Raw genomic sequence first — 24,556 nt, forward strand, 5'->3', positions numbered from 1 at the left:
GCTCGTGGTAAAAAATACTTTATTGCTCTGGTTAAAAATAAGATACAAATGACTTGGCACTGATTTAAAAAAAAAAAAAAGCCTGTAGAATGAATAAATGAATGAATGCATACATACACGGCGAGGGCAAGCTTTGACTAAGTCCTGTGTGAGATAGAAATAATAATGATTTTGAAGGTGTGAGAGGGGGCTGCGGTCACCAAGGCCTGGTGCTGCGACGTTCATGCAAGTTTCGAATGAACCTGGCGTTGAACATGTCCCCACCCATTGTCCAAGCCTGGGCTGGTGGAACCTGGGCCTGTGGAGGAACTGTGTGCATGGGTTCCTCCCCAGACCCATGCTGTGACAAGACCTGCTCCTCAATGGCACACCTAGTAGGTGGGAGGGAGATGGAGAGTGGGTTACACGGGTACTAAAGTGAGGATTAAGAGCACAGCTTCTTCAAGGTCTGTCAGGCTCTTGTGAGGAGGACAAATGATGGGGTATGAGGCTGGAACCATTGGTGCTATGTCCAAACCTGAAACCCCACAGAGTGGTGCTAAACGGAAGCACCAGAGTTGAACCTATGGGGAAAGAGGCTTGTAGGATGTTAGGTGGAAGGCTTTGTGGGAGGAGCTGGTTTCCAGTTCAGAGAGTGAGATTTAGGAGGAGGAAGTAGCTGAGAATGATGTTAGAAAAGGGGTCAGAGGTGGTGAGAGGCTGGCAGGGAAGGGGCTCAGACCTCACCTATTCTCTGTTTCCTGTTCCCCCTGCTTCAGTTCTTGGTTGCCTGTGGAAATACCAGGCATGTATATGGGAAGGCTAGAGTAGGTAGTGAATATGGCCTATTTGATTTGAGGGTAAGGAGATGAGTAACTTACCTGTATTGGGACATGAGGAATTCAACCGCCCGTGGCGGCTATAGCTGCAGCTTTGGGCTACCAGCCCTGGGGGAGTCCCGCTGTAGAAGAAATGTGAAATGATGGGGAAGAGGCTACAGGATGAAAGATGAGTGGGTATGGAGCAATCAGGGGAGAAGAATAAAAGAACAGCACAGGAACAGAGAGGGGGTAGTTATCATTCCTATGGGGTTTAATACAAGTTGTGCCCCAGAAAAGGGAAGGGAGAGCACTGTATACCCCAAGGTTTTCTGGAGCAGTCCTAATTTGCTGCTTTATTATTTCTAGTTGAGGCAATGTGTTAACCGTAAGGTTAAATGTGATCGAAATCATGTTATAAAAAGATTCAGGAGAATTCCCTGGTGGTCCAGTGGTTAGGACTCTGTGCTTCCCCTGCGGGGGGCACAGGTTCCATTCCTGGTTGGGACATTAAGATCCCACAAGCTACACAGTGCAGCCAAAAACAAAAAATGGATTCACATAAAGGCAAAATTTTGCTGAACCAGGTGCTCTGATGTTTTGAGTTGGAAAACACGTTTACCTTAATTATGGGATATCTTAGCCAGAGGGGAAGAAGGAGTGGCAAGGCTGAATTTAGGAAAAGGATTGTCTTGAGAAAGAGATCAAAGGGTTTAGAGAAGAATAATCCAAGAAACAATTAGGGGATTGTTATCAGAAGGCAATTAATTGGCTCCTAGAGATGTTAGTAAATCTTAACATCTCAGCAAGGGCTGGCCTGGGTAAACAGTAGGAGTTACTAGAGGGAGAGCTAAAGGTTTATGGAGAGAATGGAGGAATAGATACAGAAGCCTACATGGAGGGATCCAGTGACTACATTAGAGGAGACAGAATCTGCAGGAGAAAATCCAGCAGTGAAGATGGGGACAGGCAGACACCAGATCCTGCGAGGGGAGCTCTAAGCCTCCTTGCTGGAAGATCTGCAGATCTCAGAGGTGAAGAAGAGGGCCAGAGGTCCTGAGATCCCAGGAAAATACAGGGTGACGCACAAACGAGGCTGAGACCTTAAGGTTTGTTTGTTTGTTTTTTCATTGAAAATGTCCATTTAAAAAACACAAAAGAGTTCACGCTTTATTCAGACAACACTGAGAGGGAGAAGAAAAAGGAGGAGTGAGTCAGAAAAGAGGGAGATCCTGCTCCCAAGGATTTGGGGGAACACAGTAGGGGTACCTGAACTAGCACACATCCAGAGGGTAGGGAGGGAAAGGATTTCTATAGCCTGGGTATGGAGCAGGGGAGGATTCTTGCTATGGAGGAAAGAAGAGAGGAAGGCCAGAGGAAGAGTTCCCCCATCATCATCAAGACAATCTCACAAGACAGGAATCTATCAGTATATCTAGCTACCGGGGAGGAATGGATGTAAGAGGGTATTCCAGGAGCTAATAGAGCCTTGAAACTCAGGCTTAGCTGCTGAAACTTGGCTAAGAGTGATCCTAGGGTGTTGGCTGGGATCTACTGCCAAGAAACAGACTCCTTCAGAGAACCTGGACCTAGGGAGGTGGTAGTGTCTATAGAAGTGTGATGAGTCTAGAGTCCCACAGCAGACATCAGCTCAGGGGTCCCGACAGATTAACACATACATGAAACGTGGAGATTAAGAGTTTGGCAATGTTGAGTGGATCCCGTGGGGAGCTGCTAAGTCCCTGTCCTACCTGACTGGACTGCTATGAAGCAGAGTTCGTTCAGTGGCTGGCGTCAGCAGGCTGATAGGGTAGCTGCAGCCGGTAGCACAAAGCAGTATTAGAACTACCAGCAGACAGTGTAGAGGACTACAGGAGTTATTCCATGGACAAGACTCTTTTACAAAGGTTTCCCTGGCAGAGGAGGCCTTTGGACTTTCCATGATGTTCTAGAATCTGACAGCAAGCAAGAGTGTGCTTCTCTGGATAATTAGTATGAGCTGCCCAACCAAGAGGCCTGGCAGCAAATCGGGCTGTCTGTGGGAGTGTTCAGAGCCCAAGTTAGGAGAGAAGGGCTGCTTTCTGTGGTAAGAAAAGCTATGAAGTGTTAGGCCACCTGGGACCCTGACCACCCAGTTGTCCAAGAAAGGGGTAAAGGGAATCCTACGGGTTCTTGTCAAGTCCCCCTAGATGCTGGGGGATGCAGTGGGAGACTGGGTCTGGGGTTCTCAGGGAGAAGGGTCTCCACCTTCGCCAGGTCTCCCAGGGAGGGGAGGGGGTTAGCAGTCTATCAGTATCGACTCTCATCAGAGCGGGGAAGAGAACTGGGGAAGGATGTTATGGACAGGAGAGGGGGAGAGGGAAAATGGAGGGGAGAGAAAAACAGAAAGAGAAGTCAGAGGTGAAGAGAAAGCTGGGGAGAGAAATAAAGGAGAGGCCCAGTCCCTGCCTGCCGGGGTGGGCTCCCGCCACACAAGGCACTGAGCCGGGGCCAGTGGCTCCCCAGGCTGTCAGAGACCCTGCCCCCTCCCAGCAAGTGTTAAACCACAATTTCCCGCCCCTCCCACCAGTGGGTCTGCGTTCTTTCTAACCTTCCTCTAGGCACTAGCATCCCTAGGCTCCCCCGAAGTCCTATTCTGCTCCTTAACTGTAATTTATTTCCAGACTATTTCCACAGGTATCTTCCAGTATATTCTCAAAACGTCTTAGGAAGTCTCCAATCCTCCTGTCCCAATGCTTCATGTCTCTGATTTACACTGCCCTCTGCCATTTCTAACCGCCCTGTCTGACAGTCCTGAGGCTCCCTAACTCTCCAGCTCCTGTTACCTGGTGCGGCGCCGCTGGGCAGGGCTGCCCCCAGGGTCAGTAGCAAGCAGAAGGCGGGCGGTGGGGTGTGGGGGGCAGAGGCGCAGGGAACGCAGCAGCTCCTGCTCTGGCACAAAGGGGCGGAGGGGGCCCCGTTCTGGTGAGTTTCCCAGGCTGCTGGAGCGAGGGGGTGGGTGGGCTGGAGGAGTCGCACGGCGAGGGGCCCTGTTCAGGGGCCACGGAGGCTCCACAGCTACCTTCAGAACTGGGGGAGGGAGAAAGCAGAGCAAGACAGAGAAAGAAGGAAAAGGACAGGGAAGGGAGTTGTGAGAGCCAAGATCAGGGAAGGAAAAAGAGAAGTCAGAGCCTTAGAGAACAAATGCTTCCCCTGGGTTGAGGGCCCCAGGCCCAGACCCCCCAGCCCAGTCTTACATTCTCGGTCACTAGAGGAGTATGGCTTTATGTCTCCCTCTGCTCGCTTGGGTGGCAGCTTCCTTGCTGGAGCTGGGAGTGGAGAGGACACTGAGGTAAGCATGGGGAGACACACTGTGTACCCTCCTCCTGGCCACCACCCCCGCGACCCCAAACCTCTGGTCCTTGACACCACAGTTCCTCCTGGGCAAGGAGACGTCAGCTCCGCCGCGGGAGCAGCTCTGTGGCAGTGCCATCACACCAGAAGGGAATTTGGGGGGAAGGCTGGAGCATTTTGAGGAGAGCCAGAAGGAGTAGGCCGAATGCAGAGTTGGGGGAAAGATCCGGGGGAGACTCTGGGGCCTGGGAGGTACAGGAGAAGGGCGGCCAAGGGAGGCAAGCTCTTACTGTCAGTGGGCGCTGTCAGGCACCCCTGGGATTCGGGGGCAGAGGAATGGTCCCAGCCGGGCCAACGAGGACCCCAGGTCCCTCTAGATAAGATGGACAAAGCCCTTGGTTAATCAGGAATTGCTGTGGAGAGGTTAGGGGAGGTTGGCGTGGGGCAGAACCTCTCCTTCCAGGGCAAAGATAGAAGAGATTTACATTTTATTAGGGGGGAAAAAGGGATGAGGAAAAAACACAGACATCTGGAAAGGAGCTACCAGAGAAAGTAAATGGGAGGCTAATAGACTATCGAAGCTCAGCCTCTGCGTCCTCTCTTTTCTACTTGCCCTTCCCTTTCCCTCTCAAGAGGTTCTTTCTCCATCATGTGTGGCAAAGGAGACTGCCCAGTGGATCCAGTTAAGCTTTAGGGTCCCCTCCCCTGTAGACCTGGTCTTCACTGTCCTTGTTGGCTCTCTCCCTCTCACAGCCTTTGGTCAGTAGGAGCTAGACGGAGGGGAGGTCTTAGAAATCAAAGCCAGTCACAGACATGAACTGCCTCTCCATGCCTGATACTGGTAGATGCTAGTCACTGGTGACACTGTTGTCTGGGTGGTGGTTTCTCTGTTTCCTGGCCACAGAGGAGGTGAGAACTAGCCACAGAGCAGCTCCTTCAGAAAGGGGGCCCTTCTGTGCAGGTGTGCACTGCACAGCCAGCAGAAGGCTGCACCCCTCCGCCTTGAGAAGGAAGAAAGGATAGGACTCAGCCTGGCAGGGAGCATGTGTGCGGATGAGGATGGAATGAGGAACCTGGGCAACATTTCAGTACCTCCTAGGCTAGGTTTCTCCCTTATTTGGTTGGAAGTGTTACAAATTCTGAGTGTTATCTTCAGAAATTAGTATTTAAGCTTTGGACCATTCACGTCACTCTTCTATGACTGGAAGCAGAAGGGGAGACTGCACTTGCCTGTCGCTCACTGGCTGACAGAGCCTGAGGGGTTTAGGGAGGAACATGACTCTGGCCTATTTTGATGGGCCTGCAGCAGGAAGAGGCTCCATCAATGTCTACGGTCAAACAGGCTCCCAGTGAGCTTGCTTAATTAAAGTCTTGCCAGGTGTAAAATACACTGAGCTCCCATGGGTAATGTCTGCTGGAGACTTGGGTTGCTTTAGAATTCTCTCAAATGGCCCACAGATCACACACTGAGCTCCTGGTGGCCTCCAGAGTGACTAGCCATCACAGCACTACAGATCCACCCATTCAATGCAGCTTTACCAGCGGGCATAGGATCGAGCGCAGCAGCACGAGAGTGTCGAGTTGCCCTCAGGGAGGTAGCAGGGGGCCCTGTGAGGAAGGAAGCGGCGGTGCCCCTCAGTGAGGGGGCGGCGTGGGGGGGGACCAAGAATTCACCTATTTCCTTCCCCTCACCCCGATTGCTTGACCAACACACACAGGTGAGAAAACTTACGATGCTGATGGGCAAAGAAGCCTTCGAAGATCACAAAGTTGTTCACCTGTAAGATGAAACAAGAGAAATAATAGCTGTCTGTTCAGCTACTCAGCACATACTTGGGTATAGAACCCTGAGCTAGAAAAACCACAGCAGGAAGAAAAGCCAGCCTTCCTGTCCTTGTTGACAGACTCAGTCAGAATTTTAGGACCTGACAAGCTGATCCTAAAGCTGGACTGCAAAGGACCTCAAGTAGCCAAAATAATCTTCAGGATCAACAAAGGAATAATAAATTCGGGGAGGATTCACACTTCCTAAGTTCAAAGCTTACTCCAAAGCTATGGTAGTCAAAACAGTGGTAGAAACACAGGATAGGCAAATAGACCCTTGGAACGAACAGAGTCCAGAAACAGTCAACTGATTTTCAATAAAAGTAGAAGACCTTTCAAAAGGGAAAGTATAGCCTCTTCAACAACTGGTGTTTGGACAACTGAATATCTACATGCAAGATACTGAATTTGGATCAAAGAATAACTAAAAATGGATTAAAGGGGGTTCCCTGGTGGTCCAGTGGTTAAGACACTGCACTTCCACTTCAGGGCCATGGGTTCAATCCTTGGTTAGGGAAGTTCTGTGTGCCATGGAGCGTGGCCAAAGAAAAATAAAAAAGAAAACAAGAAAAAGATGGACCAAAGACCTAAATGTAAGAGCTAACACTATGAAACTTTTAGAAGGAAACATTAGGGAAAATCTTGATTACTTCGGACATGGTTTAAGAAATAAATGGTGTATTTCTTAAATAGGACATTGATTTCCTATCAAGAAAATGAAACCCCATAAACAAGAGGACATATTTGCAAATCATATATCTAATAAGGGTGTTGTGTCTAGAACATAAGGAACTCTTCCAACCCAGGAACAAACAGGCAACAAACACAATTTAAAAAGGGGCATGGACGTGAACATTTCTCAAAGAAGAAATGCAAATGGTCAATAAGCACTTGAAAAGATGCTCAACATCATTAGTCAAAAGGGAAATGCAAATCAAAACCACAAAGAGAAACAACTTCACAACCATTATTATGGCTATTATAAAAAGAAAAATAACAAATTTTGGTGAGGATGTCAAGGCACTAGAGCTACCATGCATTGCTGATGGAGATGTAAAATGCTGCATTCACTGTGGAAAAAGTTTCTCAGTTCCTCAAAAAGTTAAACATCGGATTAACCACATGACCCAGGAATTCTACTCTTAAATACTCTTAGATATATACCCAAGAAAACTAGAAATATACATGCTTGGAGACATGGCTGGCCCAAAGCTAAGTAGCTACACAGGGGAGAACTGGGACTCAAACCCCCGACTCCTGATTCTAGCTGAGGCATGTCGGTCAGGAATACAGTGTAGTCATCAGAGTGGGCTATGGGTTCAAATTCAAACTCTAACATTAGCTGTGCACACTTGGTCAAGTCCCTAATCTACATAAACCCAAAATGGGGTCAATAAGACCTACCTCAAAGAAATGTACAAGGATCAACAGAGATAATGCAATGTAGATACCACACAGAGCTCATGAAATATTAGTCGTTATGATACTGTATATCTATCTATCTATGTCTATACACTCTATTGGAGAAGGAAATGGCAACCCATTCCAGCATTCTTGCCTAGAGAATCCTATGGACAGAGGAGCCTGATGGGCTGCCATCTATGGGGTCATGCAGAGTCAGACATGACTGAAGCGATTTAGCATGCATACACTCTACACTGCCCTGCTCTTACATGTTACCTGGGTAATACATTTGATGCCAGATACTGATACTATGTTCCTTCTGTTGCTCTCTGCTGCCTCTTAATGGAGAAATGATGTCCTGCACATTCTAAGCAGACCCTGTCTATCTCCTGCCTTGACCCTGCTGTAATGTCTACCATGACATTATTCGCCTCCAACAAGCATATGCTCAGCACTCCAGCCAAACAAAACACTGCTTGCAGTGCCCTGAAAAGTATATTAAGACCTCTCTGACTTTGCTCGTTTCTTCCTGCATGAAAAGCACTTTAGCCTGTCCACTTCTGTCCCCCTGACAAACACTTTTCAAGATTAAGTCAAGTCTCCCTTTACCCAAGTAAGCACTCACTTTATGCTTCCTCTGTAAGCACATCAATGAGTCTCATTACAATGGATTAACTGTCTGTGCTCCTATCCAAGGCTCGCTTGTCATCCCATCCCAAGCCCACTCAGCAACACTGCTTCAGCAGTTCTCTTGATTTTCTCAGTTCTTCCCACTTTCTCTGACATCATCAAATTTTGAGTCATTCTTATGCTGTTTGTTCTTATGCAGCTAAGAAGAATCAACTCTTTTGATCCATAGCCCTCTCGAGCTCTTGCTCTATTTCTGTTGACCTTAAACCAGGATTTAAGAGTCACCTATTCTTGCTGTCTCCAGTTCTGAGCTTCTTAATCTCTTAAACCAGGGGTCCCCAGCCCCTGAGCCACACAGCAGGTCCATGGCCTGCTAGGAACCCAGCCACATATCAGGTGAGTGGTGGCAGGCGAGCCGAAGCTTCATCTGTATTTATACTGCTCTTCATTGCTCCCATTACTGCCAGAGCTCTGCCTCTTGTGAGATCAGCGGCAGCATAATCAATGTAATGCGTGTGAAAAATCCCAAAACCACTCCCCCCTTCCCCCACATCCACTGGGTCCATGGAAAAATTATCTTCCACAAAGCCAGTCCCTGGTGCCAAAAAGGTTGAGGACTGCTGTGGCCTAAACTCACTCCATCCAGGCTTCCACCCACCACTGTGCTGAAACTGCCTGTCAGGATCACCAGTGGCCTCAGGCAGCTAAATCCAATGGTCACTTCTCAGACCTCTTCTTACCTCATGGATCAGCAGCATCTGACTCAGTGAGCCATTCCTTCCTTCTGCAAACAGTTTCTTCACTGGCCTTCCAGGTCACTTCTAATTTTGCATCTACTTCACTAGTCACTTCTGGGCTGCATTTGCTGCTACTTCTCTCCCAGACTTTCTAAGAGTGCCTGAGGGCTCAAGTCCTTGGATTGATAACTCACTCCATGGTGATTCTCATCCTGTCTCGCTGCTTTCAAGTATCGTACAGGTGCTGAAAACTCTCCACCTGAAACCTCTTCTCCCAACACTATGGGAGCAACCAACTGTGTACTGAACCTGAACTCGCCACAGACATCTCCAGTTAACATACTCAAGGTGGACTCTACTATTTCCCCCTCCAAAGCTGCTCTACCTTCCATCTCAGCTGACGTAATTTCATCCTCCCAAGTGCTCAGGCCAACAACTTTGGGATCACCCTTGACTCCCTCTCTTTTTTCTCCACAATGAGTCAAGAAACCTTATTTGCTTTAACTTCAGAATACCTAAAATCTGACCTTCCCACCTCCACTGCCACCATCTTGGTCTGAGCCACCACCATTTATCATCAGGATTGTTGCTTCGTAATCTGCTTGCACCCTCACTCCTCTACTGCGTATTCTTAACAAGCAAAGTGCTCTGGTTTAAAGTACGTCACATTAGGGACTTCCCTGGAGTCCAGTAGCTAAGATTCCACATTCCCAGTGCAGGGGGCCTGGGTTCAATTCCTGGTAGGGGAGCTAGATCCCACGTGCCACAGATAAGACCCCGGATGCCACAACTAAAGACCCCACAGCCTTGACGGAAACCTGGCGCAGCCAAATGAATATTAAAGTAAGTCCTATCATATTTCCCCTCTGCTCAAACCCCTATGATGGCTCTCCTTTTTTCACTAAGAGTAAAAGCCAAAGTTTTTGCAATAGCCTGCAGGGCCCCAAGTGTCCTTCTTTCCCTGTTACTGCTCTTATCTCCTCTACAGCACTCCCCACTCACTCACACTGCTCTAGCCACACCAGCCAAATTTCTAGGCCCACTCCACCTCATGGCCTTCACACTAGCCATTTCCTCTGCGTGGGATGCTCCCCCTCCAGGTATTAATGGCTCATAGTCTCACCTCTTTAAGTTACTGCTCAAGTGACACTTTCTCAGTGAGGCCTTTCCTGCTTATCCCATTTAAACTTGCAATCACACACATTCCCATCCTCACCAGGGCATTCCCAAACCTTACTTGCTCTTGTTTTCCTAGAGTGCTTATCGACAAGAGTATCTACTTGTTTATTATGTTTGTCTGCCCAACTAGAATATAAGCTTTGTAAGAACAGAGACTTGTTTCTGTTTTATTGAACCAAGTATTCCTAAAGCCCAGAATACTGCTGGGTGCTCAACAAATATATGCTGAATAGACAGACAGTATTAGCAACATTATATTGCATCTACTTACAAACAAACCACATTCCCCCCAAATAAACCAAATCTCTCTGGGGACAGGGAACGTATATTATTCTGAGCCCTTACTAAATTAAATCTTGATTGACTAAGTAATGGACTATGTGAAAATGAAGAGATGAAAATGAACTGACTTATGTTTGGGGTTGGAGAAGGCAATGGCACCCCACTCCAGTACTCTTGCCTGGAAAATCCCATGGATGGAGGAGCCTGGTAGGCTGCAGTCCATGGGGTCGCTAAGAGTCAGACACGACTGAGAGATTTCACTTTCACTTTTCCCTTTCATGCATTGGAGAAGGAAGTGGCAACCCACTCCAGTGTTCTTGCCTGGAGAATCCCAGGGACGGGGGAGCCTGGTGGGCTGCCATCTATGGGGTCGCACAGAGTCAGACACGACTGAAGTGACTTAGCAGCAGCAGTAACTTCTCCCCTGGAGAAGGAAATGGCAACCCACTCCAGTATCCTTACCTGGAGAATCCCATGGATGGAGGAGCCTTAAGAGTCGGACACGACTGAGTGACTTTTTACTTACTTTACTTTTACTATGTTTGGGATATAAACATGCTTTTAGGTGTACACAACAGTCCAGGATGAAGAATAAAAATAGATGAGATGATAATGAAACAGCTCCAGGATGAGAGATGGTATCCTCTGATCCCACCCTGAGCTTAGCTGTATAAAAGAAGTCCTATACAATGGGGAATAGGGACTGCTTGGAAGGTACCTCTTCTTTGCCCCCCAAAGACTAGGTAATTCAGTGGGAATGCTCAGTGGGGATCTATTCTCTGAAACTTCTAACCTGTGGGACGGTGGTCTCCAGGTTGTAGTGTTTATTCAGGAACTTCAGCAGCTTCTGGGAGGGTCTGTCAATGGCCAGTTGGTGTGGTTCAACTCGCTCCTTCTGCAGGGAACAAGAGACTAGGGTAGGAGAAGGTGTGGGGAAAGCAGGCCAACAGGAATCCTGGGAAGGATATGGGAACATAGTGGGGGTGGGAGGATGGGAGGCAGGGCCTCTGGGAGGACTGAAGGCCTCTGGGAAGAGCTGGCAAAGAGATAAGCAATACCTGCAACATATGCTGGAAGAGTTCTCGTCCGTGGCCATGGCGTTGAAGTGATTCATGGATGTAAAAGTCCAAGATGCAAAGTGGTTCTACCTCATTGTGAGCCTCACGATCATCCTAGGAGGTAAAAGAACAACAAAGATTTTCTAGGGACTTCCCTGGCGGTCCAGTGGTTAAGAATCCGATTTCTAATGCAGGGAACGAGGGTTTCATTCCCAGTCAGGGAACTAGGATCCTACATGCTGCAGGGCAACTAAGCCCATGCAACACAACTTTGTTCTAGAGCAATAAGAGAAGCCCATGCCCCACAAATAGGAGAAGCCCCTGCATTGCAACAAAGAGCATGCACCTCAATGAAGATCCAGAGCAGCCAATAATAATTTTTAACTTAAAAAGATCTTCTAGGACTCAAACATTACTGCCACCTTCCGACCTCCAGCGCTTCTGTTCTCAGAAGCCAAGGCATATGAATTTTCAGTTTCCAATGACACTTACCAGTACAAAGAGTTTCTTATATCCAACTTTAAGAAAGCCAACAATGGCTCCTTTTCCAGCCCTGTAGGATGGAGAAAATAACAAACTGTAGTGAGCACCTATTTGGAAGAGGTAGAGTCAAAACAGGGAAAGGGGCTGGGGGAGGAAGGAATTAAGCACAGGATGGAAGAGCACTTGACACTCACGGCCGAGCTGAAGTATCTTTGAGTATATACATAACGTGGCGATTGCTCTGCATCCTGGATGCACTGGTTATGGGAGCAGGAAGATGCTGGGCCTGCCAGGAATTTTAAGGCAGACTTTCTACAAGTCCCTTCCAAAGGACCCCTGCCTCCCTTACCGGCTGTCCCCAGAGGCCTCCCCTTTACCACATGTAGACTCCCCAGTACCTTAGCAGAGGCCTTGCCCAGCTCATCTACAATGGTCATAATTTGCTGCTGCAGATCAACACTACAGAAAGAGAGAAGAGTCAGATAGTCACTGAGTTAAAGGGTCCTGGGCAATCACTCCCTGGGAACTTGGGCCATAACCCCAGGTCAGTACTTCACGCCCTCCCTCTATCTTGGTCTTCCAACCCTATTTCCCACCCTACTCTGAAACCCAAACTTTTGCCACACGTCTTTTCAGGGTGGTACACTCCCTTCTCCATTAAAATTACTGTGGGGAAGCAGGAAGGGCAGGTCAACCATATCCTTCGGTTGGGACCACACAGTGGGCCAAGCGGTGAAAGGTGGCAGATTCAAGCCCCGATCAACCCCACAAGGTCTAGGGTCAAAGGTCACCAAAAAGGCGAGCCTGGACATCGAAAGGAGTGGTCACTAGTCAACGCGAGAAGGGGGCGTGGTGCCTGGACCAGGTTCCAAGAGGAACCGGGAGAGAAGGGCCGTGGGGAAGATTTGAGATGTCACCGGGCCGGCGTTGTGGTTCCGGGTCGGCGGGCCGGGGGCCTTAGGTGCTGGTCCAGCACCGTGATCCGCTCCGGGAGCAGCGCGTCCACATCGAACGGGAACTCCATGGCCCATTGTGCGCGGTCGGACCCGCCCCGCGCGACGTCACTTCCGCCCCTCCCACCGCAATCTGTATTTCCCCTGCCGCGCCTGCAGGTCCCCAGGGGACCGCCCCTCCCCGCGCTCCCCTCCTCCACCATCCGCCTGTATCGCAGCAGCTGGCCCCGGAGACCCCAATCTTCTTGCCAGACCAGCTGTCGCTTAGCAACAGCACTCAGCCCATCCTCGCCTCCCACGGCAGCGGGCGCCACAGCAACCCATTTTTGGGGCCTAGTGTCTCATTCTCCAAACCTTTCAGCCCCTCAGTGAACAGCTGACAATAGTGAGAACGCTGTGCCTCCGGCATAGGGGGCCACAAGTGATCAAGAGAGAATGGTACAACTGCTCATTTCAGGTGCCTTCTGGTCCCAAGAGCCCAGAGGCAGGGTTGGTTCAAACCTGACCACCCCTCTCCGCACAGCAGCACCCACTGCCCACTCCCTCACCAACCCCAACCCCCACCACAGCATTCATTCATTTGAAATTCAGCCCAGAGACAGGATACAGCTTTATTGTGAGAAAATGCAGCTGGTACAAGTCTGAAATAGTAACTGAATGTGTAACCCATCTATTTACAACAGCAAGGACTGAGGTTTCCCATACAAATCTGTACTACCTTCCCTCAGCCTCATGTGTATTCATCCCTTTCACCAACAATCATCTCTGGTGATTGAGCTCGCCACTGGCCACAAAGTAGGCACAACTCTTCAGGATGAAGTATTGTGTAGGAGACCTGCCTGTTCCCATCCCAGTCTGTACCTACAGAGCACTCTGGGGGCCCGCCTGCTCAGTGGAGGTGGCTTCAGTGGGGGCCGTGAGTGGCACCTTGGGCATTGACTCAGGTGGAGGGCCACTTTCTTCTCGCAGATGGCCCTGGTAGAGCCGGCGAAGGCGGGACAGCTCTCTCTCTGGTGGCTGTTTCCAGCTGTACCATGGATACCAGGGGTCACCAGAAACCAGAGTGGGGGCTGGTGGAGTAGCACTCACAGCTCCATGAGAGGTACTGAAGTCAAGGTCCCGAGGTTCAACCTGGGGAATGTGGTAACTGAGGAGACCTAGGGGGTTAAAAATAAAAGAGAAAGCCAGGGGAGAGGAAAGGGGTAATTCAGATTAACAAAGATAATAAGGAAAATAACCTGTAAAAGAAGGAGGGACCAATCAGAGCCACTGGGTACATTTATGCATGTGGTGTGCCACCCAAAGGCAACTGGCCAAGGGGGCAAGTGTGGGCTGACGTGCTGCCTGGGCTCTTGCCTGCCAAGCTGTGCAGTCCTGTGCCAGGTGAGGAAGCTGCATCTGCCCTAACAGAGGGCTACCTGTTCCTAACTTGTGTAAAAGTGTCATGGAGCCCAGGGTCAAAAATTTATACAAAGCTCTTATGATCTAGCCATGGCACTGGGACCAACAGTTACAAAATAAGAAGCAGAGAAAGAACAAAGGGACAGGGCAATGACAAGGTAAGAGATTCAGGAGAGGAAACTAAAGGACAGTGGAATGACGAAAGGAGAGACTCTTGAGAAGAACATGTTGGGTGCTACTTCTCAGACAGCTGGGAAGATTTATATCCACTCTCCAGCCCTAAGTCACTATCCTTATGCCTAAGAAAACCACCCTGTGCCCCTTCTCATGCTCACCATGATCCCTGGCTTTCTGGATAGCCTGGGTCAACTTCTTGTGTTGCTTCATACAGACCCCTGTGGGGAGAAAAAAGGTAACTCACAGCTCATTTGATAAGGCACAGTAAATAAAGAACATACCTGCTTCCTTATGGTGATTGAGGGCTAGTTATGGAAGACCAGCTCTACCTAATGACCCCATTCCCCTGACCTCGCCATGAGCCTTGGTTTCCCCTTCTGCTCAGTGGCAAGAATGCTCTCTGAGAATCAGGATGAAGACTTAGGAGGGTCTGGGTAGTACAGAGAAGCCATTAAATGGTAAAGGCTTCAAGACAAGGAGCAGAACACCATTCAAAAGGCAAGTGTGATGGGACTTCCCTGGTGGCCCAGTGGCTAAGACTCCCACTCCCAATGCGGGGGACGTGGGTTCGATCCCTGGTCAGGGAACTAGATCCCACTTGCCACAACTAAGAGTCTGCATGCTGCAACTATAGATCCCACGTGCCACAACTAGAAGTTCAAGGATACTGTGTGCCACATCTAAGACCTGGTGCAACCCAATAAGTAAATAAAAATAAATATTAAAAAGAAAAGGAAAGTGTGGTTAAAGGGCTGACTTGAACAATCCACAGAGAAAGATTCAATAAAGGAAGAAAGGATTTCAGATCTGGGGAAGATTATCTGAGAAAGTGGCAAAATAGTTCCTTCAGCCTTTTACAGCTTGACTATAAAAATCTTTTTAAAATTCCCTGGGAATTTCCTGGGGGTCCAGTGGTTAGGGCTCCTCCTTGTTCTCACTGCTGAAGGCTTGGGTTTGACCTTTGGTCAGAGAACTAAAACCCCACAAGCCACACGTGCAGCCCAAAGAAAAAAAACCAACTCCTTGAAAAACCAAACTCCACTGACCAGGCTGCTGCTGCCGCTGCTGCTAAGTCGCTTCAGTCATGTCCAACTCTGTGCAATCCCGTAGACGGCAGCCCACCAGGCTCCCCCGTCCCTGGGATTCTCCAGGCAAGAACACTGGAGTGGGTTGCCATTTCCTTCTCCAATGCATGAAAAGTGAAAAGTGAAAGTGAAGTCGCTCAGTCGTGCCCGACTCTTAGCGACCCCATGGACTGCCGCCTACCAGGCTCCTCCGTCCATGGGATTTTCCAGGCAAGTGTACTGGAGTGGGGTACCAGTGCCTTCTCCGACTGACCAGGCTACCACCCCCTAAAAGGGTGGATTCTGATTATTCTTTGCAAATTTATCTTGCTTTGGAACAGAGGCTGGCAAACTGCTTCTGTACAGGGCCATACACCATAGGCACTGTGGCATATATTTTAGGCATATATTATCATCTGTCTCAGCTCAATTCTGCCATTGCAGACTGGAAGCAGTTATAAACAGTATGGAAATAAATGGACATGAGAGTGAGCTGGATTTGGCCTGTGGTTGTAGTTAGGGAATAAACAGATGTAATCTTGAATTGGTGAGTTTACACCAAATTTGGGAAATCTAACTGAAGTGTCAATTATATTAAAGAACAGTCAATTTATGAGAAAGCCTTCCAGAAAAGTGAAGAGACCCTAGAGAAAGGAAACAATCAGCACCATTTATCTTTTAAGAGCTCCATTTAGATAGTCTGCTTATATCAGTACTCACCTGGATCTTTTGTCCATATGTAATTTATTCAGTATATGACTATTCCCATTAGATCAAGATTTCCAAAAGGTTCCATCCCACTTTTTATGCCATTAGTAAGAGCCATCAAAGAAATACCTGTCGTCTGTCTTAATAAATATAAGAGGTGCTGTAAGAAAAAGCTATTCTGGTGGTGATGGGGATGATGGGCTCACCTGTATATGGAGCATGGAAGATGATACCTGTGTGGGCACAGACAAACTGTTTCAAGAGCTTCACGTTCTGTAGAGAAAAGTGGTGGAAAAACAAGAGAGAGGAAAGGGAAGTCAGCAAAATGGTTAGAGGTTAATCACCATGTCCCAGTTTCAGCCCCATCCCTTTACTGAACACGTTTTCTTACTAACTTTTCCTCTTTCCTGGCCTCTTTACCATTTCACATGCACATCCTACATTCTGTCACTGAGACTCACAAAGAATTCTCTTTTGCAGGGGTCACGTTCAAAAGTCAGCTCTTCATGCAACAAATTAGGGACAGCGGGGTGGCAAACCCTTGAAATCACCTAAAAAATGTAGTATGTGCTATATGTTTGTACGTGACTAACTTATATGAAGGTATGTTATGTGTAATGTATATATTTGTTAACATCAATTTTAAAGATTTTAATAGTTAGAATGACTCCCAGCCAGCAATTAATCACAGGTGATGAGACTCCCAAAGGAAAAGCAGGTATACTGGCAGAGTGCCATGGCACGCAGATTCATCTGCACTATTCCATCTGTAACCTTTCTCTCTCCCTTAGTCAAGTAATTTCTTATAAATTGTATCAAATGATTACAGCCTTTTTTTGGTAACTAGTAACATACAGCTGAAATTGACAAGTATCTCCTGGACTCCTCTACAACCTGTATCAGAAAAAGCCTGGAAGCAATCAGATACCTGCCTCTGCTGACTGACATATGAATGCCTTCCAACTTCCCTGATGACCAGTCAGTTTCTGCTCTACTATCTTCTAATACTGCAAATGCAAAAGAGCACTTTTCCACTGTCATCTTTACAGTTTCTGAATCCTTCAAGAAACAAGTCCTCTCCTCCTCACAATGAAGATTTTTTTTTTTTTTTTAAATAACTAGATTATCCATTGTTTCGTGTATCTGCCCTCCTGGCCCAAGTCTTGACATGCAATCAAACATCAATGACAACAAAATAAAGAAAATCTCAGGAAAAAACTAGTCCAATCTACCTGGAAGTAACTGATTGATACAATTGAACCTTTGGGCATTTCCCTCTCATTAGAAATGAGCATTTCTCTTGCCGATTTAGACTGAAAACTTCACAAGTAAGAGATGAATCTTTTATATATAACCCACAGTAGAAGGCAAAAGTCTGGAAGGAGGGACTTCTCTGGTGGTCCAGTGGTTAAGAATCTACCTTCCAAAGCAGGAGACAAGGGTTTAATCTAAGACACTACATGCCTTGGGGCAACTAAATCCATTTGTCTCAAGTAGAGAGATGCCCTCGCCACAGTGAAGAGCCCATGTGCTGCCACTAAGATTCAACACAGCCATAACTAAATAAATACTAAAAGCTGAAAAGATTAATGTTTTCACATTGCCAGAAAGTCAATGCAAAATGGACTTTAGGGGCCCAGGATATGAAGAATGGGGCACCTAAGGTAATCTCGTTTAGTACTGCAAAGAGCCTTTAAGTTTTTATACCGAAGACAAGATTCTCCTTACCCTAAAGTCAACATGCAGCTTCTGATCCCGGCAGATGGGGCAGGGGTTCCCAGCAACTTTATTTCCACGCTGTAGAGAAAAGAAACAGGCAGGTGAAGACGTTCAAAGCCTCTGTCACTATGGCCTTCAGCCCCACTCCACATCCCATCCATGTGCCATCCTCAGAAACTCACAATACACATCTTTCGAGTCCGCTGTGGGGGTATTCCACCTTTGTGGTTTCGACGGTAGTCAGCCCAGACAGGGCGAGAACCATAGCGGTTGTGGTATTCTGAAATGAAAAGACCATACAAGCTATTCCTGGGTGATGATGGTGAGGTGTCTCTGTCCACTTATTTCAGACCTCACTTGACACGCCCCTTGTCCATTTAGAAGTACCGTCTGGGGACTTCCCTGGTGGTCTAGGCAAGTGGCTAAAATCGTGTGCTCCCAATGCAGGGGGCCTGGGTTGGATTCCTGGTCAGGGAACTAGATCCCACATGCCGCAGCCACAACCTGGTACAGCCAAATAAATAAGTAATAAATATTAAAAAAAATAAACAAGTACCTTCTGAGTCCAGGTATTTCCAGGGTTCATCCTCATAAGGGGAAACAGGAATTGGGGGCAAAGAATCATCCTCAGGGGGGGCTTTGGTGCAAAGAGTCTGGAGGGGAACCTATAAAAGAAGGGGCAGAGAGAAAATGAGACAAGAGTTCAAGGACACAACATGATTGGTTTATTAAACTTACACCATCAGCAACAGACGGGAAGCTATTAAAGGAGGGGCAGAGCAGAAATGGTTGGATGGCATCACCAACTCAATGGACATGAGTTTGAGCAAGCTCCAAGAGACGGTGAAGGAGAGGGAAGCCTGGTGTGCTGCAGTTGATGATATCGCAGAGTCGGACACAACTGAACGACTGAACAACAGAAGGAAAACGAGACACTGAGTTCAAGGACAAGAACTGACTGGTTTATTAAGTCTACACCATCAACAACCAGTATCCCTGCCTCCAGCTGGATCTTGCAAGAAAAGGTAACACTGGAAGATAAATAGGTGACTGGGAAGCAAATTTATTTGAAAATACAACTCAAAAACCAGGCACACATAAGGTTTCTGTGTTTCCTGAAATGAACTCAGTGTAATGGAGAAAAAAGGGAGAATTTCTATCTTCTGGGAGCTAAGATGTGTACTACGAAAAGGATGTAAAGGACAGGTGAGTCTCCCAACTCAACTGAATCCTGAATCACTGAGTTGCCCGGTCTTATAAAAAGTTGATGGTCTACATTCCATATGGCAGAACAAACTTGAGTCCTAACGCTATGTCCGAAGCTACCAAGTCTATATTTAACGCTGTGGTAGCCCCTCTCATCACTCTTCAGTCTCACTTTTGGGAGTGGCAGATGGGCAAGCCTTCCAAAATCACGCTGCCCCATCAAGAATCTGCCCTACCAAGAATCTCCAGGGTGGTGAGTACGTGTGGCTGAGGGAAAACCTCAATCCAAAGTAGTTAATGCTCTCATGTTGGTAAGAAACTGATTTAGTGAGATAAAGAGCCGAGAAACTGGTCCCCCGGGCGGGAGAATGTATTCTGGCTTTACTGAGCGATAGCCGGGCTGGTAGTAGTTAGTGTCCCTCACAACCCAATGACACCCTCGGGCATCAAAGATTTAGACACACATACAGGTAACAGCTGGTTTGTGTTTGGCCAAGGGGTCCAATCCATTCCATCGTCTAATTATTCAGCCGAGACGGAAACTTGGGAAGAGAATGACATCCAACCCTGGCTCTTTACACTTGTCTCGAGATTAGAAAACGCGCTGTACTGAGGAATGAGAGGGGAAGGGGGAGGATGGTGGAAGCAGAGCGTTTCCTTGACAGCCAATGTATAAGCCCTTGGGAGGGTATCCGTTCCTGGATTCCCGGCAGTGTAGCGACGACCTAGAGAAAGTACAACCAAATCTGAGGTTGTACAAAATGTGCCCCAAGGAGTTACCTGAACTCCGTAGGCACCTCTGAAGGGCGAAAAGTAAGGAAGGCGCCTCAGCAACACGTTCAATACGGAGGCAGCCATCTTGACGTACCCGCAAAGCAGGAAAGCCCGCAAACGAGACTGCGCATGTTCCAGGAACCAGAGTAGGGTGGGGCCAAGGACGACTCCGCAGTACGAAAGGCGGACGCGCGTCTGCGTCAGGACGGAAGCGTGAGGGGCGGGCGTAGGGAGAGGGCAATTTCAGCTGCGTCACAATCGAATTCGGCCTTAAAATTGCGTTTTTGCTGGACCAGTCACTATGACTCTTAACTCTCATTCTTAGAGTCTGTGTTTTAAGCAATTTTGAAGTCGCTTTTGACCGTAATCCTTTCATTGCGCATGCGCCGGTCCGATTCTACCAACCCTTGGAGAGAGATGTTCTGGAGGGCGGAAGTGGTGGAAGCAGAGGAAAGGGCGGTACTAGGCTGCTTGGTCACGCGCACGCGTTAGGGGGGCACCCCCCTCCAAGGAAGGAGGCGGAAGAGGGTGCCCGGGGGAAGGGGCTGAGCGAAGGTTAAGGCTGGATATCCAATCAGCTGGTGAGTGGTTTATCGGGTTGACCAATGAATTCACGCCTCGCGCATACTGTCTCGCGAAGAGGGCGTTTCACTAGCACGTTTGGGCGCATTGGGCGGTGTCCTCGTATAAAAGACTCCGCCCGAGCGGGCAGCCGCCATTCTGGGGTTCGTTTAGAGGTAAGTGTTGCCATTTTGTCGGTTGGTGGGTAACATTTTGCTCGGAGAGTTGGCCTGGGGAACGGGTCAAACGCGGGCTCAGTTGAGAGCCATGACTCGTATTAAGCGGCTGTGTTCGGGGTGGGACATGGAAGTGTTTGGGGACAACAAAAATGGTACTTTTGGGTGTTGTAATAGCAGCCCGTACTGATTATCTTTCTCCCTTGTGTTCCTTTTATCCCAGGTTTGAATTTTCTCGGAGAAAGACAGGCCGGCCACCAGGAGAAAAGAAACAAGCCGCAGCAACATCTAAGCCCTTGAAAGGATCCAGACAGAGGGGGGAAAGGGAAAAGAGCAGCCACCAGCCCAACCACTTGTGTCTTCTGCCCCTTCCCACCTATCTTGCCCACCCCACCAGCCCACGCTGCCTGGGACTTGAAATCTGTGGCCGAAGGACCGTCACCACATAACTTCAAAAATAATCAACCACCCACCCTTCCCAAACTCACCCAAGTCCACTCATCCAGCGTTTACTTTTTTTAATCCACTCAGAACTTTTTTTCTACGACCCCCCTCCCTAAATGGAGTTGGGTGGGGGGGATATGAATACTGAGTTGGCCTTTATTTTTTCTAAAGAGATTTTTTGATCCAATGAGGCCCCCCAAATAATTGAGTTTTGGGTCCTGGTTGGTTGTTTTATTTTTTTCTCCAAAATTTTAATCCCCTCCCCCCCTGAGCCCGAGGTGCTGACGTCGCAAAAAAATTGGATAGTAAGTGTCGAATTTTCAAAAACCAGCCTTGCAACAAGAAATCAACGTTTCCCGTTGTGAAACCAAAAATAATGAGAGGAAGAAATGAGACCATAGAACAAATAGAGATCTGGAGAAGGACCGATCCGGTCACTTAATCTCCATTAAAAAGAGCCTTTGGGTCTAAAACAGTGTTCTCTCTCCCTTACCACCTACCTCTTCCCTGCTCTGCTGCAGGCAAGGAGAGGGTGGAGGGAGGGCCTGCGAGTTAGGATTTTGATGGTTAACCCTTGGTAATCCAGCCAATTTCCAGACTGCCAAAGCTATAAGTGTTTGCTTTTTATAAGGAGGAATGGTTACCTTCCTCTCGTTAGCAGTCTTCAAAAGGGTTAATGAGCTCACATACAAAAGATGGTGGATCTTGTGGCCCAGAAGTCCCACTTCTTTGTGTGTGAGACAAGCAGGGCGCTTTTCAATTTGCCAGATTAATAAGCAATCTGTACATAAAGATTGCAGGGTAAGGAGATGGGCGGAGAGAAGTGATAGTTGGGTATATTTTTAAATGATTGTTAACTCCTCTCAATTTTAATGTAATATGCTTGGGGTATATTTGTGTGGTTAATTCAGGTGGCAATCTAGGAATAAAGATTGCAAGACACGTAATTCAGGGCAAAATATAATCTTAGTGCCAATACATACAAGATTGATAGCTGGGGAGGTAAAGAATGTTTTGTAATTGTTGCAGATTGCATAGGTTATTTAAAAGCAGAAAAAGTAACATTTTAACTTGATACTTTCTGGTCGGGGGAATACAGTTAGAGGGTGGAAAGGTTGGGGAAATGTGGAATTCAGGCGTATTAATTTTACAAGCCATTTAGTGCAATTGAATGCTATCTAAAAGATTTGTGTCGTTAAAAGGAATTTTTTTTTCTTCCCTGCTTCAATATGGCGACTTTCTTTGTCCTTTTGTCTTCCAAGCGGCGTTGCAGGTTGTGTCTTGACCCATTTTTCTCCTGTCCTCCCACCTCAACCCTATTTGTTGAGAGGGGTCCAAGTCCACCCCCCCCTTTCCCTTTATAGGGAAGATGCGGTGGGGGGGGGGCGGTGGGTGGTCGTTAGTAGCAAGTTGAACCTCAATTGCAAATTCCGTTCCTCCCCGCAGAAAATTGTTCTTTTAAATATTTTAATTGCTTGTATTCTCACAAAACTCTTATTGATTCAAAATAGGTCAGACTATTCAGGATGGGGCTGCCTTTTTCTTTTCTTTTTTACTAAAAAGGTGTTTTTAAATGTAAAGAGCTACCGGCGGAGCCTGGATAGCTTTAAGTTTGAGTCCTCTTCTCCATTACAAAATGGCGTCCCAGCTTCTTTGTTTTTCCTTCCCCGTTTGCCATCCAGAGCTTAGGGCCGCCCTAGAAACTTGGTCAAGGGGGAGGAGCCGCCCTGAAAGGTGATGTAATCAGCTTTCTTCCTTTCTCCACCCTCGAAGCCCCGCCCCCGAGCAGATGCCTTCTGGATTCCTCATGCACGCTGCTGCTAGACGGGAAAAGCCATTTTCCTTATGTTCTTTAACCTTTTGTAACCATTATCTTGAAAAAAAAAAAAAAAAGCTTGTAGCAATTAGATCTTGAAGCTGTCTCCTTGGGCAGCTCTAGTTTTTGTATATAAGGATCCCGAGCCTGTTGCTTTTACTTTCACCCTTTCTCACTCATCACTACTGCTTGGAAGTTTTCCCTGCTTTAGTTGCCTGGGGTGGAAAACCAGTCAAACAGCTGTATTTTAGGACTGGAAGCTTTAGCGGGAGCGTGTGTGTGTGTGAGTGTGTGTTGGGGGATCCTGGGGAAAGACACAAAGATGGTGAAAGTAACAGGAGTAAACAGCTGGGGCCTGATGACCCTGAAATGTGCCGTTTGTGCTCAGGAATCAGTCCGTCCTTGGGCCTCCTGCGTTTGGTCGATTTGTATAATGGAAATCTGGGGGAGAGTGGGTACTTGAGGACTTACTTCTAAATGGCCCTTATTCCCGCCTCTGGGTTTGGGGGTGAGCTCTTTGTGTTCAGTGCTGTGTCACAGTTCTCCAGTTGCTTAGCTCCTGTACACTGGTACTAAGATGAGAAGTGAATCTTTAGGAAAGGAGGCAGCAGGTGTAAGCTCAAGGCAGGGGGATTCCAGCTACGGTTTCTGGTAAGCAAAACCTTTCTGGTATTAAATTTCACAATCTTCATTTCTTTTTTTCCAAAGAGCCACCCTTTTTTGAATTTCTTTTTCCTTCCCTCTAAAATTCCTTAAAAACAGTGGGAAAATAATGTCCTCATTTTTCAACTTGGGCAGTGCTGTAGCATTTGGTGCATGTTTGAAAACCATGCCTGAGTTGAGGGTGGTGTTAAGGGTCTTGTCCCTTTCTTACCTTTTTCTTCCTCTCAAGTTTTTCCAAGTCAAATCTTAATCAGACTCTACATACAGTTTTCATTTTTTGAAGTCCTGCCCTGAAGCCGTGAAGGGTCTAGGCAGAATTGGAAAGCAGTTCTGTACAACTGCTTTGTGCTGACTTGGTGAGACTATAGGGCTACTGTTTTGGGTATGGATTCTCAATGATTCAACTTCTGGATTGGTGGGAGGGACTCTTCCACATGTCCTATTGACCACAAGTTTTTTATCTTTTAAGCAGTTTACCATGTGCCTCTGCAGCATACCTACCTTGGGAGCTGAACATTCTACCCACTGGGGTTCCTGATCTCTAGTGAGCAGGGGATTATAATAAAGAAGATCTGCCTTAACGTGGGAGATGGGAAAAAGGTCTTCTAGGGGACCCACATCCATCCCGAGAACGTCGGACAACCTGATCATTAGAGTTTGTGGCCAGAGCTGTATCCTGGGACCCTGTCCTTTGGGTTGGGGAGTGAATTTACACTTTTATTGAAAAGCAAATAAGCTTTGGAGGAGGGCAGGGGCTACCAGGTTTCAAGAATGATTTTGAAGGGGAGGAACTTGAGAAGTGCAACCTTGTGAATCACCTGAGACATAATTCAGTTCACTGTGGAGACAGACTAGGAAATGCATCAGTTGCCTTAGAAGTGGGGAATGTAAGCTACAAAGGCCTTCATTTCCAGAAGTGCTGAGGCCTCTTAAGTTAAACTTGGACTCCTTCCTCCTTTGAGTAGTGAATTTAAACTTGCATAGAAGTTTTGTCCTGAACCAATTCAGTTCTGATTGATGGGTGATGGGTATGGAATAACTGGCTAAGGTAGATAAGTTTTCACCTTATTTGATAACTCTTCAGTAAAATGTATTTTGGAGGCAGGAGTTGGTGTCACTTCTGGACTTAATTTTCTCTCTGGTAAGAAAGGTGGAACAGTGCCCATT

General features: G+C 47.5%; 3 protein-coding genes across 18 annotated transcripts in view; 1 reads left to right on the forward strand and 2 right to left on the reverse strand.

Moving 5' to 3' along the window:
- PPP1R10 (protein phosphatase 1 regulatory subunit 10) overlaps window positions 1–24,556 on the forward strand; it is a 37,873-nt gene that overhangs the window by 864 nt on the left and 12,453 nt on the right. Inside the window, exons 1-2 of one of the 2 annotated variants that reach the window (XM_086369535.1) lie at window positions 20,354–20,466; window positions 20,690–21,215. The gene's annotated coding sequence lies outside the window, so the exon portion shown is untranslated. Of the gene's footprint in view, window positions 1–20,353; window positions 20,467–20,689; window positions 21,216–24,556 lie in introns of those variants that run through there. The other variant, XM_086369536.1, reaches the window with a different exon arrangement.
- Window positions 3–12,763, reverse strand: ATAT1 (alpha tubulin acetyltransferase 1). 14 transcript variants are annotated; one of them, XR_015152164.1, is made up of 13 exons: window positions 12,645–12,763; window positions 12,126–12,186; window positions 11,922–12,013; window positions 11,737–11,797; window positions 11,245–11,358; window positions 10,980–11,081; window positions 5,863–5,908; window positions 5,670–5,738; window positions 4,034–4,503; window positions 3,623–3,866; window positions 861–940; window positions 727–769; window positions 3–371 (listed from the first exon to the last, which is right to left on the reverse strand). XR_015152164.1 is itself a non-coding variant. In XM_086369572.1 (13 exons), the coding sequence occupies exons 1-13, from the start codon at window positions 12,749–12,751 to the stop codon at window positions 197–199; spliced, it is 1,266 nt and encodes a 421-aa protein (XP_086225698.1). In that variant the 5' UTR covers window positions 12,752–12,763; the 3' UTR covers window positions 3–196. The 14 variants fall into 14 exon arrangements, 9 of the variants coding, with proteins under 9 accessions (XP_086225698.1, XP_086225700.1, XP_086225699.1 ...); XM_086369572.1 differs by having other exon boundaries at window positions 4,034–4,105; XM_086369574.1 differs by having other exon boundaries at window positions 4,034–4,105; window positions 12,395–12,763.
- MRPS18B (mitochondrial ribosomal protein S18B) lies at window positions 13,273–20,259 on the reverse strand. Of its 2 annotated transcripts, none has more exons than XM_086369609.1 (7): window positions 19,824–20,259; window positions 18,306–18,414; window positions 17,932–18,029; window positions 17,759–17,827; window positions 16,237–16,303; window positions 14,417–14,476; window positions 13,273–13,837 (listed from the first exon to the last, which is right to left on the reverse strand). In XM_086369609.1, exons 1-7 carry the CDS (start codon window positions 20,103–20,105, stop codon window positions 13,542–13,544), a joined length of 981 nt encoding a protein of 326 aa, XP_086225735.1. In that variant the 5' UTR covers window positions 20,106–20,259; the 3' UTR covers window positions 13,273–13,541. The 2 variants fall into 2 exon arrangements, with proteins under 2 accessions (XP_086225735.1, XP_086225736.1); XM_086369610.1 differs by having other exon boundaries at window positions 19,736–19,834.

This window comes from Bos grunniens, chromosome 23 (genome assembly GCF_055505025.1).
Source record: "Bos grunniens cultivar Pamir isolate PY7600 chromosome 23, Bosgru_T2T1.0, whole genome shotgun sequence".
NCBI lineage: Eukaryota > Metazoa > Chordata > Mammalia > Artiodactyla > Bovidae > Bos > Bos grunniens.

Bases quoted from the DNA above. Each gene is read 5' to 3' on its own strand.
- ATAT1 (XM_086369572.1), bottom strand. From the start codon at position 12,751: ATGGAGTTCCCGTTCGATGTGGACGCGCTGCTCCCGGAGCGGATCACG. The intron at 12,014-12,125 runs GTACTGGGGAGT...AATTCCTGGCAG, and splicing joins TGGGCAAGGCCTCTGCTAAG to GCCCAGCATCTTCCTGCTCC. The intron at 372-726 runs GTGAGGTCTGAG...CCCACCTACTAG, and splicing joins GAACAGGAAACAGAGAATAG to GTGTGCCATTGAGGAGCAGG.
- MRPS18B (XM_086369609.1), bottom strand. From the start codon at position 20,105: ATGAAAGGATTACGGTCAAAAGCGACTTCAAAATTGCTTAAAACACAG. The intron at 18,030-18,305 runs GTACTTGTTTAT...TTTTCATTTCAG, and splicing joins GAAATACCTGGACTCAGAAG to AATACCACAACCGCTATGGT. The intron at 16,304-17,758 runs GTAAGGAGAATC...TTTTCTCTACAG, and splicing joins AGCTGCATGTTGACTTTAGG to AACGTGAAGCTCTTGAAACA.